The 16,948-nt window shown below is 54.1% G+C and overlaps 1 protein-coding gene across 2 annotated transcripts in view; it reads right to left on the bottom strand.

Moving 5' to 3' along the window:
• Positions 1-3,303: 3,303 nt before the first annotated feature.
• ITGA3 (integrin subunit alpha 3) overlaps positions 3,304-16,948 on the bottom strand; it is a 30,662-nt gene continuing 17,017 nt past the window's right edge. The window contains exons 12-27 of one of the 2 annotated variants that reach the window (XM_053892324.1): positions 16,733-16,800; positions 16,523-16,659; positions 15,588-15,737; positions 15,393-15,490; positions 14,917-15,064; positions 14,608-14,676; positions 13,876-13,955; positions 13,690-13,767; positions 13,017-13,119; positions 12,687-12,869; positions 12,360-12,482; positions 11,631-11,744; positions 10,109-10,207; positions 5,957-6,082; positions 5,427-5,570; positions 4,592-4,706 (exon numbers count right to left, since the gene is read on the bottom strand). In XM_053892324.1, the coding sequence (XP_053748299.1) occupies positions 5,460-5,570; positions 5,957-6,082; positions 10,109-10,207; positions 11,631-11,744; positions 12,360-12,482; positions 12,687-12,869; positions 13,017-13,119; positions 13,690-13,767; positions 13,876-13,955; positions 14,608-14,676; positions 14,917-15,064; positions 15,393-15,490; positions 15,588-15,737; positions 16,523-16,659; positions 16,733-16,800 (1,687 nt within the window). In that variant the 3' untranslated portion in view covers positions 4,592-4,706; positions 5,427-5,459. Of the gene's footprint in view, positions 4,707-5,426; positions 5,571-5,956; positions 6,083-10,108; positions 10,208-11,630; positions 11,745-12,359; positions 12,483-12,686; positions 12,870-13,016; positions 13,120-13,689; positions 13,768-13,875; positions 13,956-14,607; positions 14,677-14,916; positions 15,065-15,392; positions 15,491-15,587; positions 15,738-16,522; positions 16,660-16,732; positions 16,801-16,948 lie in introns of both variants that reach the window. The other variant, XM_053892323.1, reaches the window with a different exon arrangement.

Genomic DNA, 16,948 nt, shown 5'->3' with positions numbered 1-16,948 from the left:
AAGTCACCTCTGCACCCAACACGGGGCTCAAACTCACTGGCCAGAGATCAAGAGTCCCATGCTCTTCCAACTGAGCTGGCCATGAACTTGTTACCTCCCTTGCTCACGGCCTTTCAGTGGCACTCCACTTCTTACTGGCGCCTTTCCCGCTGCTGCATGATGTGCTTTGGCTTAACTCTCCAGGTTCATCTCTCCATATTCCCCTGCTCCACTCCCAGCCATAATCATCTACTGCCTTGAACCAGCCTCCAATCTCCAAGACGTTACAAAGGCTGTCTCTTCTGCCGAGATCATTCTTTTTTCTCACCACCTGCTCCTTCTTCAAGTCTCTGACCCTACCAGGCTGGGTTATGGGTTCCCTCCAAGGGCTCCTTGGACCTCCCAACCTTAGCACTATTTGGGTCTTATCACACTGAGTGGAAATCGTCGGCTGACTCCTCTGTCTCCGCCACTAGACTTGAAGCTTCAGGAGGGCAGGGATGTCTGTGTCTGTGTAATTCACTGCTCGATCTCCAGCCCCAGGTATAGCACCTGGCACACAGAAGGGAAAAGAATGTGAAAATAGAATTGGGGTCACCACGGAGACATGCCACAGAGGCACCAGGGAGGAACAACGAAACATCCTTCCAGCTGGCAATTACATCATTGATGATGTTGGTGAGTGCAGTCCTCAAGATGCCAGGAAGAGTATATGGCATACTACATGTAAAAAGCCCGGCCCTGGGGGCGCCTGGATGGCTCAGTCAGTTAAACGTCCGACTTCAGCTCAGGTCACGATCTCGCGGTCCATGAGTTCAAGCCCCGCGTCGGGCTCTGGGCTGATGGCCCAGAGCCTGGAGCCTGCTTCCGATTCTGTGTCTCCCTCTCTCTCTGACCCTCTCCCGTTCATGCTCTGTCTCTCTCTGTCTCAAAAATAAATAAACGTTAAAAAAAATTAAAAAAAAAAAAAAGCCCGGCCCTGGGCCTGGCACATAGTAAATAATCGGTAAATAGCAGCTATTACTGTCAAAATTTAAGTAATAATGAGAAGGCCGTAAGCCCTGAGGCTAGGTGTAGGAGAGAGATTTCCCGTGATCCTCTCGTTAGTGCTGGACTTCTGAATTTTTTTTTTTGACGTTTATTTATTTTTGAGACAGAGAGAGACAGAGCATGAATGGGGGAGGGTCAGAGAGAGAGGGAGACACAGAATCTGAAACAGGCTCCAGGCTCTGAGCTGTCAGCACAGAGCCCGACGCGGGGCTCGAACTCACGGACCGCGAGATCATGACCTGAGCCAAAGTCGGACGCTTAACCGACTGAGCCACCCAGGCGCCCCAAAGTGCTGGACTTCTGTAATGTGGCCTCTGTGCTTAGGTCTGCAAAGCTTGCTGCAGGGTGATAAGGGGAGTGGCATGGTGTGGTCAAGCTAGGTTTAGGTGATGCTGAGGTAACCTCCACCCACACCATGCCCAGATTTCCCACTATATATACAATGCAGGTTGGTGGGGGGCGGGGAGGGGGGCTCTCAATCCAGGCTTCTACAGCAGCAGCAGCAGCAGCAGAGGAGGGAAAGCCGGGGAGGGCCTCGCCCAGCAATTAACTCTCTCAGCCCAGAATCAATCCGCTTCCCTTCTGCTCACAACTCACTGGCCAATATTAGTCACATGACCTCATCCAACCAGGAAGGCCCAGGAAGTGCCATCCAACCTTGTGCCCAGAGGGGGAGAATCACCTTATGGGTCCTTTTAGTGACACAAAAGCTGAGACCCTCTTGGGGAACAGTTTGGAGGTGCTACAACTCCAAGGAGCTCCCGAAGCTTGACATGATCGAGGACCCTTTTATATAAAGTGGGTATTGCCGCCTCTCTACCATGATGTTTCTTTCATAAAAGTGTAGCACCAGTCCTGAAAATGACTACTTACACTGTGGTGTGTGTGTGTGTGTGTGAGAGAGAGACAGAGAGAGACAGAGACAGAGGGAGAGACTGTGTTCTCATCCAAGCATAAACAGTCTGTCATACACACACACACACACACACACACACACACACACACACACACACATATGAGACTGGGGGCTGAGCCTGTGAAGGTGGCCAGAGGAAAGTGTAGATCCCTAGATCCCACCTTTTTTCATAAGTAGAAAGTGTCTGCAAAAGACAGGAGCGAGCCGGACTGAGCTCTGCAGCTGGACTTTGCCACCCCACGCGTGGTGTTACTCCCGACTGAGCGAATAACCCAGGTTTTGGAAAATGAACTGGGGGTTCCGATTATTATTGGTTCTGAGAGCTTTGGGTAGTGGCTGGGGTTTTCCTGGAGGAAGTGGAGCTTCCACTGTCAGTCATCCCGGAAAGGGGCAATCCCAGCCCAGAAAGTGAGAGGCAGTCAGTGAGGCAGGCTGGGAGACACCCAGGCAGACATCAGCAGGGGGTCCTGGGAGAAAAGCCTGGGTTTGTGGGCTCTCAGAGCGGCTGAGTAGAGGATCTGCCTCTAGGCTTCACTGAGTAGTAATTTTCAGCCTCCGGGGAAGTCTTCCAAAGGCCATAGCTTTGAGGACGATGGACGGAAGGACCCAAACCACAATTTAGGACAAAGAAGTCATGGGGAAAGCTCCGTCCTCCCAGTCCTCCCAGGCTCGTATGGAAAGGGGGCCTTAGGGAGGGCTTGGCCCAATAACGTGGGCCAAGGGGGCTCAGTACCGAAGCAGCCCTGGAGCAGTGGCCACAAGACTAGGACTGCAGGTACCCCTGCCCAGAGTCTGCGCAATAGATACTAGGACCTTTCCATCTTTCCAGTCTTGGGTCCCTGGCTCGCCCTCTGATCTACTCAACATGGTGCCTAGGGGCGGGGGTTTGGGTGCAATTGCAGCAGAAAAGCAGGTTCTTATCTGAATCCAGCCACTGGATGAAGGTTCTTGGCTCTCCGCCCTTGCACTCAGCCTCCCTGCACCAGTATCCAGGACTACCTGTTTCTATACAGCAGAGTAGCTTTCTGCCTCTTCCGGACCCTGCACATCACCACCTCTCCCTCCCTCCTCCTCCCCCAGGGCCAGCACTGTGCACCAAGAAGCCGTTTGGGATTCTCTTCAGTCTACTCGGGTCCTCTCCCTGACTTCAGGTTCTGGATCTCAGTTATATGTCCACGACCATCCCTTAGACCAGGACATCACTGAGAGCAGGGGCTGGTATGTCCCCCTCCCCACCTCTAAGATCCCTCCCCGCACCTGGCTTTGTCCGCCCAGGGGTCAGCTAGATGACATCACTATCCAACAGACCGAACTGGGGTTGGTACAGGGTGGGGGTGAATGGAGGCCGATGCAGTGCATAAAAACTGGGAGCTGTTTATTGGTCGCCTGAGAAGCCTATATACAAAGAAGGCACAAGGAGGGGGAGGGAGCCTCCCGCTACAGTACCATGGAAGGGGACAGGGACTGGAAAAGGGAACCGCCAAGAGGCAGGGGTCAGGAGAGGTTCCCTGGAACCGGCCTCAACTTCTAGACTGGGCCTCAGGACCTACCCACGGGGGAGGAGGCAGAGCTAGGTTGGCTCTGAGAAAGCCAAGGACAGCCAAGAACTCTCCTTCTAGGTCCCCTCCCCATGGTCAGTGAGGGCAGAATAAGTTCTGCCCAGGGGGCAGGGCGAGGGCTCCCTCCCTGTTCTACATTCAAGTGTCGCTCCCTCTGTGACCTTGCGTGTGTTGCGGTGGGGGGAGATGGTCTCTCCAGGCCTTCAGAGGCCTGCGCGGTAGTGGTGGGTAAGAAGTGGGATCTCCTCTCTACGTCCAACATCTCCTTGGCCCAGGACTGGTCCCCTCCTCTGCTGAGCATTCCACTGAGTTCCCAGGGCAGTCCCGCCGCCACGTGTCGAGCTGGCCAGCGGCTTTTGTCCGTCTTTGTTCCTCCAGACTGCTCTCCTTGCCAGTGCGGGCCGTGGCCGAGGAGAGAGGCTTCACAGAGGTCCGTGAAGGAAAGCCATCTCGGGGGCCTTCCTTCTAGCTCACTCTGCTCTTGGGTCTGAGCACGCCCAGTCCTGCAAACGCCACGGTGGGCAACCTGAGGCAGGCCCCCGCGCCCTCTGGCATGGGTGCCGGGAGCTGCTGCTGGGGGCCCGGCGCGCCGCTCCCTGTCAGTAGTTTTAGACTTAATAGCAGAGTCAATCCAGTGACTATGGCTCAAGATGGGTCCAGTGTGCATGGGGGAGGTGTCACCACAGCGGGGGCATTTTCCTCCTGGCTCTGGTGGAGGCCCTTTGGCTTCGTTTTGGCACAGGCAGAGGCAGGGCCACGCATGTCCACGCGCCAGCCGTGGTGCACAAGCACAGGCCACAAGCAGGGGGGCCCGCATGTGTCCAGGGCCCAGGGCTGCGGTGAGCTTGGCGCTGCAGGGCCCGCGACCCTGGCCCTCCTGCGGGGAGCCCGTGGCCAGATAGCCCACGCGCGTGCTCGAAGAGGTGTGTGTGCCTGAGTCTGCTGCTGCCAGCCAAAGGCAGTGGCCCCTGTGGACCGTCCGGGGCATAACTTATGATAAATAGAAGGGGGCACCAGGGGGAGCAGGGGTGGGATCGGGGAGGACATCAGTAGTATCGGTCCCGACTCTGCCAGCTGGTGACCCAGTGCTTCTTGGTAGGCACGGTGCTCCCTGGAGGCGGATAGCGCTCCTCCTCCCGGATCCGCACCGCGTGGTACTTGGGCATGATCCGGTAATAGCGGGTCCGCTTAAAGAAGTCGCACTGCATTGGGGTGGGGGGTGGAGAAGAGGAAGGGTATCAGCGAACCAGCAATCCGGGCCACAGGAAGTTGTGCCCAGCCGCTTCCTCCCCCCACCCAGAGGCCCTCAAAGCCGGGACCCCCTGACCCAAACACATGCCATCTCCCTGCACCGTGACAGGGAGGGCGAGGTTGCCCACCCCACGCCCCAGAGGAAGGAGGAGCTGAGGAGGGCAGAGAGGAGAAGGGAGGCAGATGGAGACAGAGGTGGGGCACTGAGATTGTTGATGAGAGGGCCAGGATGGGTGGTGGTCTCCCCTGACCATGCCGTTGGGGCGGGGGGGCTCCAAGGAGGAAAAGTACTAGTTCCCAGGAGAAGGACTCTACTAGTCCCGTCCTTCTCAGGAGGTGTAGACTCACTCCGGAAGTTTGCTGTGTGGCCTAGAGATGGGGCCTCGCCTTGGCCTTGCTCCTTTTCCAAGAAAGCTTTCCCAGAAAGCCAAGGGGCACGGGGAGCATTTTACGGCCCCCTCTTGGGACCCCAAGTCTTCAGGGGAGGCAGTGAGAAGACACGATGAGCTCTCCCAGGGAGTGGAGGGAGACCAGTGGCCTGCTTTTAGGGGTGGTGCTGGGGACAGAGTGAAGTGCAGAGAGGGCCCATGGGGAGGAGGAGCGGATAGGACAGAGTCAGAGGCCCCGGCCAGCTGCGAGGCTCAGGGAAGAGGGCCCGGAGGCCGCGTTACCCGGGTGGGCCGGGGGGCGGGGGACTGCCCCCCTCAGTAGTCGTCGGTCAGCCTCTCTGTCTCTGACGGCTGGCTCTTCATTTCCGCCTTCTGCCTCTTAGCTTCATACAGGGCGCGAGTGCGGGCTCGCTTGAAGAAGCCGCACTGCGGAGGGGAGGAGGTGGGGATGGGCCATCAGGGGGAGCTGGGGGGTCCTTGCCAGCAGCACTCATGGGCAGGGGCTTAGGGCTGCGGAGCCCGGATGCCTAGGCCCCCGGCCCCAGCCCCAGCTTGGTGGTGTGGCCGGAAGCCAGAGCTTCCTGGCTTCTCCTTTCCAGCTTGCAGGTCCCCCCCCATTAGCCAGGCAGGAATATCCTGGTGAGTGAGGTCAGGATGGGACAGGGGGTGCACTGGCAGCTGGGGAGAAAGGTGGGGATGACATGGGGGAAGGGTGGGGGAGACGTGAGGAATGGGGTGAAGGGAGGGCTGGCGAGGGTCTGCTGGTGGGAGGTCCCAGAGTGGAAGTCCCAGTGGTGGTCTGGGGTCCTCACCTTCCAGAGCAAGAGAATGATCAGCCCCAGAAGCAGCAGCCCGGCACTCACGGCCACAAGCACCAGCCATAGCTCGATCTCCGCTGGCAGGTCCTCCACCAGCTCAGAGTCAATGTCCACGGAGAACTGGCGAGCGAGCGTGGGAAGAGGCTCAGCCCTGTGTCTGCCCCCTGGGGCCCCACGCTGGGCCCAGGACCCTGCTGTTTGACCTGCTACCAGCAGGGGGCACTCCGGGACCAGAGAAAGCCCCTGCCCGCCCACTGCCGGCGGCAGAGGCCTCCATTCTCTCTGGTTTTCCGTAGGTGCAGACCGGCAGCAAAGGACCAGCGTCAGATCTGGGAGGCAGCCTGGAATCTGGGTTTGTAACCCATCCTGGATGAGCTGTGTGTGTGGCCTTGGACAAGTAATCCCTCCCCTTGGAATGTACATTTCATGCTCTCTAATAGGGAGATCATCATGCCTACCTCACAGGACGGCAGAGCGGCCAAGGGCATGGGTTCTGGAACTAGACTACCTGGGTTCAAGTCCCACGTGTGCTATTCCTTAGCTGTGTGACCTTGGGAGAGTTACTTAACCTCTCTCTGTAAAATGGAGACTCTGAGAATGATACCTACTTCAAAGGTTACTGGGAAAGATTAAATGTGTTTGCCGGATACATAACCAGCACTCCACAAATATTTACAAAAAAATAAAGAATGCAGAGCTTATAGCACCATATTTCTTCCCCTACAATGTATATGTATATTATAATATAAAATTATATTACATATATTACAACATGTTATATAATCATACATTATAATATATATTATATACAATGTAAAGTATATATTATAAAATATATTATACAATATTGTTATAATTATATATAACATTATATATAATATTGTTATAATTATATATAACATTATATATAATATGATATATAATACATAACATTGTAATATAATATACCATACATAGCATATAAATGTTATATATGGTATTATAGTATAAAATTTTATTACATAATGTATATATATTTTTATATATTTATATTTATATATTTATATTATATTACTTATTTATATACATAATGTATATATATTTAAATAGAGGAAATTTTTTTCTGACTATGACTATATATCATTCTTTCTTTTTTTTTTTTTTTTTTCAATATATTTCTTGGGGCACCTGAGTGGCTCAGTCGGTTAAGGGTCTGACTTTGGCTCAGGTCATGATATTGCAGTTGGTGGGTTCGAGTCCCGCATCACGCTCTGTGCTGACAGCTCAGAGCCTGGAGCCTGCCTCTGATTCTGTGTCTCCTTCTCTCTCTGCCCCTCCCCTGCTTGAGCTCTGTCTCTGTCTCTCAAAAATGAATAAACGTTAAAAAAAATTAAAATACGTATTTCTTTAAACGTTTATTTATTTTTGAGAGAAAGAGAGAAAAAGACAGAGACAGAGTGCAGACGGCGGAGGGACAGAGAGAGAGAGGCAGAATCCGAAGCAGGCTCCAGGCTCCAGCTGTCAGCACAGAGCCCAACGCGGCTCGAACCCAGGAACCATGAGATTATGACCTGAGCTGAAGTTGGACGCTTAACCGACTGAGCCACCTAGGCACCCATCATCTGTATTTAAACAAAAAATAATCAAAATAATTTTTAAAGAAATAATCATGGGGCAACTTATGGCAGTTACGCGTCGACTTCGGCTCAGGTCATGATCTCACAGTTAATGGGTTCGAAACCCGTGTCGGGCTCTGTGCTGACAGCTGGAACCTGGAGCCTGCTTCAGACTCTATGTCTCCCTCTCTCTCTGCCCCTCCCTCACTTGCACTCTCTCTGTCTCTGTCTCTCTCTCTCAAAAATAAATAAACATTAAAGAAACTTAAATACAGATGATATAAAGAAAACGAAAGGTTCCCAGTAATTTTACTTCCTAGAAATAACTCTCCTCAACATTTCAGTGAACCTCTTTCCGTATTTTTTAATACATATGTTGAACACACACACTTTTTTCTCCCACAGAAATGGGGTCTCTGTGTGCTGCACACTCTTCTGCGACCTGCTTCCTCTTTGTTTTATTATCATCATTTTGTGATATCAATTAATAAAGATCAACCTCACCTCTTCTGAGGACTGCATAGTCATTCTAGAAAATGTACCACAAGTTATTGAGCCAATATCCTAGCGAAAGACATGCAGACTGTTTCCAATCTCATGCCATTATAAACAACGCTTTAAAATATCCTCGTATATTTATATTCGCCTATTCATCCTGTTAGCTCTTTAAGATGTATTATCATGTGCTGCCTCAAAAGCAGTGTGCATTTTACACTCTAATAGATATTGACAAATGCATGTCCAAAAAGAATCCATCAGTTTATACCCTGACCAACAGCATTTCCTTCTACCTCATCAGCACGGACAGCGTTATTCTTTTTAATCTTTGCCAATCTGATAGGAAGAAAAAAAAAATCTTGCTGCTGTTATTTTTATGACCTCACTATTGAGGTGACTATTTCTAGTTCACCCTGTGTACACTGTCCATTTATCTTTATGCTGCCCTATTTACCTTCACATATTAAAAATTGGGCGCCTGGGCGGCTCAGTCGGTTAAGCGTCCGACTTCCGCTCAGGTCATGATCTCATGGTTTGTGAGTTCGAGCCCCGCGTCGGGCTCTGGGCTGACAGCTCGGAGCCTGGAGCCTGCTTCGGATTCTGTGTCTCCCCCTCTCTCTGCCCTCCCCCTGCTCACGTTCTGCCTTTCTCTCTCTAAAATAAATAAAAACATTAAAAAAAAATTTTAGGGGCGCCTGGGTGGCGCAGTCGGTTAAGCGTCCGACTTCAGCCAGGTCACGATCTCGCGGTCCGTGAGTTCGAGCCCCGCGTCAGGCTCTGGGCTGATGGCTCGGAGCCTGGAGCCTGTTTCCGATTCTGTGTCTCCCTCTCTCTCTGCCCCTCCCCCGTTCATGCTCTGTCTCTCTCTGTCCCAAAAATAAATAAAAAATGTTGAAAAAAATTAAAAAAAAAAATTTAAATACATCTATACCAACACTTCACCATATGTGCTAGAAACATTTTTTTTTTTAATTTTTTTTTCAATGTTTTTTATTTATTTTTGGGACAGAGAGAGACAGAGCATGAACGGGGGAGGGGCAGAGAGAGAGGGAGACACAGAATCGGAAACAGGCTCCAGGCTCCGAGCCATCAGCCCAGAGCCTGACGCGGGGCTCGAACTCACGGACCGCGAGATCGTGACCTGGCTGAAGTCGGACGCTTAACCGACTGCGCCACCCAGGCGCCCCCTAGAAACATTTTTAAAAGCAATCTATCATTCGCCCTTTTAGTTTTTTTATCATCAAATTTTTTTAAAACTTCACATGGTCTAACTTGTCAAATACTTCCTTTGCTACTTCTGGGTGTAGTAAAATGACTCCCTCCCCCCATAACTGAAGATTACTGTTAAATTGTTCTCTGAGTTTTCTTCTGGCATATTAAGTTTTATTTCCTATATTTAAATATCTACTCTAACTCAACTGTATAGTTGGTTATCATGTGAGGTAAGGGTTTGTCTTTACTTCCCAAATGGGTTCTCCCAACCCAGCTTAATAACCTAACTTCTTCCGCTGCTTAAAAGTGCCGTCTGCGTAATAACATAAATTTCTGTTCTGTTCCATCGGTCTTTCTGGCCCTTCCCCCACTACCTTAATTTATTTTAGGAAATACACCATAATATATTTAGCCAACCCTCCCTTCAGCTCCCGTGTGTATGTCCTCCACTAAATCCTTTTCACAACAAATTGTTAACAATTTTGCCTTTTTTTTTTTTTCCCCTCCCCGATGTAGCTTGGAACCAAGCTGGAGAACTTTGTTCTCAAGTCTCCACGGGGATGGCAGGTCTCCCCAGAGAAGCTGTGCAGGTCCAGTAAGCTCAGGCAGGGGTTCTCAACCCTGGTTGCGCATTAGAATCCCCAAGGGGCCTTTTAAACATACCCAAACGGGGGCCCCACCCCCACAGACTCCGATTTCATTGCTTAGGGGTGCAGTCCAGACCCCAGGGGCCCTCCAGAGGATTCCCAGGTGCTGCCACGACTCAGAACCACACAGCTAAAGATGCACTGTGCTCCCCTGCTCCGGCCAGGTACCCCTGCTCCCCAAAACGCTCACTCACCCACACGGTCTTGTTCTCCATGCTGATGGCCGGGATGCTGGTTCGGAGGAACAGGGTAGCCCAGCTGCTTACCCTGACCCTGTCAAAGTCTCTGTAATCCTGGAAGCAGGAGGAGGGGGAGGGATGCATTAAAAGAAGCAGCTGAAGCCCCTCTGAGCCTCCCTCTTGACCCCGAGCACCAACCCCCCACCAGGGTACCCTCCCCCGACACAGCATCTTTAAGAGGCACCCAAGGGACCTGAGAGCCAGGCGTCTCCACACAAATGCACATCACCCATTCATTTTTTTTTTTTTTTAATTTTTTAAAGGTTTTTTTTTTATTTAGTTTTGAGAGGCAGAGAGAGACAGAGCACAAGCAGGGGAGGAACAGAGAGAGAGGGAGACACAGAATCCAAAGCAGGCTCCAGGCTCTAAGCTGTAAGCACAAGCCTGACACGGGGCTCGAACCCACAGACTGTGCGCTGAAGTCAGACGCTTAACTGACTCAGCCACTCAGGCGCCCCTCACCCATTCATTTCTGCCTCAGGTCCCATGCCGGATGCTGCAGACAGCAGAGACAAGGAAGGTCACAGTCCAGGTCAGGTCTCTGGGCTAAATCTGGCCCGTCACTTGCTTTTGTAAATAAAATATTTTTGAGACACAGCCATGCCCATCCGTTTAGATATTGTTTATGGCAGCTTGTGCTACAATGGCAGAATTCAATAGTTACCGCAGAAACCGTCTGCCCCACAAAAGCTGAAAAGATTCATAATCTAGTCGTTTACAGAAAAATATGGTCTAGGTGGCCTGAGCAGGCCGGTACCGGAGTAACTGTAACCTAGAGTAGAACGTGACCAGTGGCATGTGCAGCTTCTGAGAAAGTTCTGTGGGTAGGGGGTGTCCGGGTGGCTCGGTCGGTTACCGATTTCGGCTGGGGTCACGATCTCACGGCTTGTGAGTTGGAGCCCTGACTCAGGTTCTGTGCTGACAGCGCAGAGCCTGCTTGGAATTTCTGTCCCCGCCCCCCCGCCCCTCCCCCACGCTCCCTCGCTCTCAAAATAAATAAATAAACATAAAAGAAAAAAAAGTTCTGTGGGTGTCCAGGGAGAGCGTTTGCAGCTGGAAAACTCAGAGAAGACCTCACTGGTGGTGAAGCATCTGGGGAGAGCCTGAGGGCCGAAGAGGAGTTTTCATGCAGCGACAACAGAGGGGGAAGGACCAGCACAGCAAAGGCGTGGACGTGGGAAAGGAACACACACACACACCAAACAGAATGACGGACACACGAGAGAAGGTCGTTTTGGCTGGAGACGGACATTAGGTCATGTCCACAGGCAGACACACGAACTAACGCTGACAGGCATACAGTGACAGGTGTCCCATTCGCCGCATGTTAAATACGATGCTGTCACTGACGCACGCACGCACGCACGCACAGGCACGCATGTGCACCTAAGGCCTTGCTGGGACCCTGGCCTCACCCTCTCCCTGATGCTCTCCCCACCCTGGTAGGGGGCAGTGACCTCCAGATCCAGGCACTGACCTCAATGAAGGTGCTGTTCCACACTCGTGCCTGCACCGTCACATTGGTGATGACGGGGCTATCGGGAATGAGGCACTCCAGCCACACACAGCGGGTGCGGTCACTGCCACAGCTCTGAGGTGGGCAGGGAATACAGGACATGAGACGGTCTGGGCCTCCACCTGAAGTCCGATCCCTTTGTGTACAAATGGGGCCCAACACCCAACACCCCCTTCTCAGCCCCTCCCACACTGAGCCTTTGTTCACGCCAGCTCCTGTCACCTGGGACACCACCGCCTACGTCCCCCAGCTAGTCCTCAACGTGCTTCCCAGGCCTGTTCCTCTCTCCCTTCCAGCAGAGGGCGCCCCGCACCACCCACATCTCCCTGCCGGACCGCCCCCCCCCCCCCCCTTGCCATTCATCCTGTCTCTCCCCATTCCCCAGTCCTCATGTCCAAGGCTTTAAGCCGCTATGTCACCCTCAACAGGATGGGGCTCTCAGGAATACGGCCAGTGTCTCTTCCTTTGGCTCACTGAATTGGCGGCAAGGAGAGTAGGATAACCACTGAGGCAGGAGATGAGTCTCCTCCCTCCGACTAGGGGCTCCTCAAGCCACGGGGTCACATCACCTCATCAGACTGGGGGCTCCTGGTGACTAGCACCCATCAGCCTAGCTTCAGTGCCCCCTCGTGCCCACATAGGCTGTGATGGGTGGGGATGGTCCCTTCCAACCTTGCCCTGGCCACTCACCAGTTGGGTCTCAGACTTGGCTTTCTTGGCAGCAGCCAGAGTGACTGGCGGGGGACCCTGGCCTCCCCCTGGGTCCAGCTGTCGTCGCCTGCGCTGTGGAGATGGCGGCCTGTCCCCAGGGACCTGAAGAGGGAAGAAGGGGTCGGCTAGGAGAAAGGGGTGGGAGCAGAGTAGGGGGGAGGGAAGGGGGAGAGGTAGGCTCCTAAAGGGGTATGAGGAGAGGGAGGGCAAGACTCCGCCCTTCCTCCCTGCAGCATGCAAATGCAAATGAGGTGTAATGCAAATGAGATGTAAATGAAAGATCGACGAGAGAGACGGTGTCCTTACCGAGAGAGTGAGATTCAGAGGGTTGACAAGGTCTCCAGGTGGTCGGCAGGGCCAGGACCCATTGCCGTGGACGGTGATCTCTGTAGGGTACAGCAGCCACTTGCCATTGATGACTTCGTAGGGCCACTCCAGCCCTAGGACCAGGGTCCCCAGGGCTGCCAGCCCTTCCCCCATTGGGCCCACCTGTGGGCACAAGGGGTGTCATGGCCACCGCCTCCTGGAAGACCACCTCCATCTCACCCATCCCAACCCTCACACCCTCAGACCCCAGACCCACCCCCCCCAACACTTCCCAGCAGTCCCCGCCCAGGGTCCCAGTGGCCCCCTTACCTGGAACTCATACTTGAGGGGGCTTCCCACATCCTCCACAGTTTTCATGCCAGACTCGCCCATCACTGTTCCCCCAAAGAAGCTTTGTAGCCGGTGACTCACCCTAAGGGTAAGAAAGACGCTGGAGTGAGGGGGTGGGAGGGGCCCTGGCAGAGGGGCTGGGCACCGAGGAAGGTGAACCACAGCTCCTCCAACATCAGGCAGACCTGAGAAAAATCCCTGCTTGGCATTTACTAGCTGTCTGCTAGTTATGCCTCAAGCGAGTGATTTATGCTCTCAGAACCTCAGTTTCCTCATCTGTAAAATGGAGTTAATAACACTTGCTGTATCACGGGGCTGTTGTGGGAAGTGAGTGAGCTGATGTATATAAAATTCCTAGCACAATGAGCTCTCATGAAATGGTAGGGCCACACCAACACCTTAGCCCCAGGGTTGCTGATTCCTCCACTGCTACCTGCCTTGCAAGGAGACTAATAATAATAATAATAATAATAATAATAATAATAATGATGATAATAGCGATTGTTGTTGTTAAAGGAAGGGATGACCCACGGGAAGTAGAGGCCTGAGGACACCAGGTGGGGAGAGGTGTGTCCGAAGAGCTTGGGAGCCACATTCAGGACACAGAAGCCCCAGCACAGGCACAGCAGGCTGGGGCAGGCGTGGTACCCACATGCTGAGTGAGGCCTGGAGCGTGTAGTCCACCAGCAGGGTCAGGGTCATGGGCCACAGGTTGTCCTGGTGACTTGACCTGGGGAGGGAACGCAGGGGGTAGGGGAGATGTGTCGGCTGAGGCTGGGGCAGGAGGAGGCCCCAGGGCGCCTCACTCCTGACACAGACTGGTCTCAAGGTCACTCACGTGGAGAGCTGTAGCTGCGCCTGGAGTTCCCTCGTGTGCAGAGTCACTCCGATGACCTCGAACGTGATGAGCAGCTCCATCTGCCACGAGGGCCGGGAAGGCAAAGAGGGGCATTTGGGGCCGGGCAGGAGCAATGCCACGGGGGACAGAGGGACTGAACCCTACCCTAGGGAGTTGGTTCTCTGGCCGCCTCCCCCCCGTTGTGAGCAAGGGGTCTCCACCTGGCCACCTGTGTCCACTCTTCCGCCTTGCTAGCCTCATCCTGCTTCCCTTTCCCCTTCTTCTCTGTCAATGACATCTCCGATGCTTTCAAGCTACAAGACTTTCAGCAAGTTACTGTACTTTCTAAGCCTGTATTTTCTTTCTATAAAACAGTACCTACCTCCTCAGAAGGTTGTGAGAATTACAACCTAAAAAAAAAACCTAAAAAGGTTTTATTACAACATAAAAAAAGTGCCAAGTGTTGGACTCAGGGCCCGGCACATAGTAGGTGCTCAGCAAAATCCAGTTGCCTCACCTCCACCTGCTCTAGCTTTGTGTGTAGCTCACTAGTGGCCCCATTTTTCTTAGTCTCTGGGTCTCTCCTCTTGCCCCCCTGTATCTCCCTGTGTCCTACCCTGGCTCTTTGCTTCAAGGAGGCCTGGGAAGCAGGCAGGCACAAGCAAGGTTAAGGTGCTCATCAGAGTAGCAGCCTGGGACCCACAGGGCTGGGAAGGTCTGGCTAGCACTCACCCTCTGGTTCCGTTTGAAGGGGTTCCCCAGCTCACAGACGATGGTCTCATTGGCCTGGCACGTCCCAGACTGAGGAAAGATGACAAATCAGGTCAGCCCCTTCCCTGTGACACTGGGTCTGATGCCGGAGAGGCTTGAGCACCGGGTTCCCATAGCATTAGGGACGCTGCAAGCACCTGAGGAAGCCCAGCCCAGAGGAAAGAGGGTGGACACACGACAACTAAGAACACATGTAAACGACATGCATATAAGCATGCAAATGCTCGGCGGAGCCCCAGTGGGGCTCTTTGCTCCGCGGAGGGCACTCACGGGGCGCACTGAAGACAGCAGCAGGGCGGGAGGCACCTCCAGGGTGAGTAGCGCCTCGTGGGCGTCTTCCCCAGCCCGCTCCCTGCTCCGGGTGTTGGTCACGTTGATGCTCAGGTGTAGTTTCGGGACGTCTCTGCTGTAGTGCAGCCTGAGGCGGGAAGGAGACCAGGGTGAGCCCAGAGCCCCGCCCCAGGCCAACTAGGCCCCGCCCCCCAGGCCCGCTGGTGAGGAAAGCCCCTTCTCGGGACGGCAAGGCCCTCTAGCCTCCCCCGGAGAAGAAAGCCCCTTTCCTGGCCGGTGAAGGCCAGCCTGAGCACCCCCAAGGTCAATTAAAGCCCCGCCTTTCCCTGAGGCCCCTCCCCTCAGATCTTCTGGGGTCCCTCTGATCTCTGACCTAAAGGGCCCCGCCCCTCATCTTCAGTTACCCAATGAAGCCCCGCCCCGCCCTTGGCCATTCAGCGCGGCCTGGACCGCACCTGCTCAGAGGCTGCCCCAGCTCCGACACGAAGGCCGCCTGCATCTGCAAGTTGCTGTCGCATATGTTGTCCTGGCCGCACTCCTTCTGGAAGTGAACCTGGAGGAGGCCGGAGGCGTAAGGGCCCACCACCCATAGCGCTTTCTCGCTCCACAGCCTTCCCGGGCCCCGCCCTTCCGACCCTGGCCCCACCCACCTCGGTGTGGTTCTCCAGGGCCTGTGCCTGGTTTAGGACCGGGTACGCGTCCAGGGACCGCAGCCCCAGCCGGGGGCGCTCAGGCATCCGTAAAGGTAAAGAGTAGTTCATGGAAATGATGATGGGACGGAGTTTGTCGCGGACGTTGTCCTGGGGAAGGCGGGTGGGTTGAGCCTAGGGCTGCACTCCCCTTCCCCGCCCCACCCCCCGGGTTGAACCCTCACACCACACTGAACCCTCAAGGGGAAACTGAGGCCCCTCCGCACTGAAAAACCCCGATGGGACTCCTCCTCCCCAGAGATTGGGGGGTGGGGGGAGTTGTTGAGCCTCCCTTCATCCCCGAGGTCCCCAGGTTGTGCTCTCTGTTTTTTTTTTTTTTTATGTTTATTTATTTTTGAGAGACAGAGAGAGACAGAGTGTGAGTAGGGGAGGGGCAGAAAGAGAGAGAGAGAGAAGGACACAGAATCTGAAGAGGCTCCAGGCTCTGAGCTGTCAGCACAGAGCCCTACGCCGGGCTCGAACTCACAAGCCGTGAGATCATGACCTGAGCCGAAGTCAGACGCTTAAGCTTAACCGACTGAGCCACCCAGGTGCCCCCGTGCTCTCTCTTTCAACCACGATATCCTAGAGAAGGGCTGAGCTGGTCCCCCGCTCACAGGCCTCTTTTTCTCCCAGACACAAACTAAGCCAAGAGTCTCACACCCCTCACTTTTCTCAGGGGCGATGAGCCCTTTGGCGCCCATGCTCCCTCCGAGGGTCTCTCTCCCTATCATATGCTGCTCCCTGTACCCCCTGCAGACCAATGGCCTTCCAGGCCACCCTCCCCCTCCTCTGCCTCTGGGGAGATTCCAATCCCTCCCCCCTGACCTGGTGGGACTCTAGCCACCTCCTGCAGAGATCCTGGATCAGTGTCCCACCCCTCGCCCCTCCCTCACCATCAGGAGCAGTTCCAGCTTCTGGCAACGCGTGTCTGGCATGGAGAAGAAGCCATGGAAGACTGCTGACTGGCTGCGTGCAAAGCGAAGCCTAGGCGGCCGGCGGTCCCGGTCGGCCTCCAGGGTGTAGGCCAGGGCTGGAGGTGGATGGGGTGGTTAGCAAGCGGCCAGGTAACCACGCTCCTCCCCGCCCCGCACCCCCACACTCACTGATGTTTCTCCTGTAGCTGGGGTTCCCGGCACTCTGGTTGTAAGCAAAGCACAGCTCCACCTGCACGCTGTTGGGAGGCGGGAGACACATAGGAGGGCCTGCTCACAGCGGGACCCAGTTATCCAGGCCCTGGCTCTCACCCCTGTACTGGGCAAGGGGAAACCAGGGCCCTTAGAAGGAAAGGCAGGGACAAAACTGGGGAGTCCACACAGCTG

Source organism: Panthera pardus, unplaced genomic scaffold (assembly GCF_024362965.1).
Source record: "Panthera pardus isolate Hobbes unplaced genomic scaffold, ASM2436296v1 HiC_scaffold_3, whole genome shotgun sequence".
NCBI classification, from domain to species: Eukaryota; Metazoa; Chordata; class Mammalia; order Carnivora; family Felidae; genus Panthera; species Panthera pardus.
Note: the sequence above shows the minus strand (reverse complement) of the source record. Positions and strands in the feature narration are given on the sequence as shown.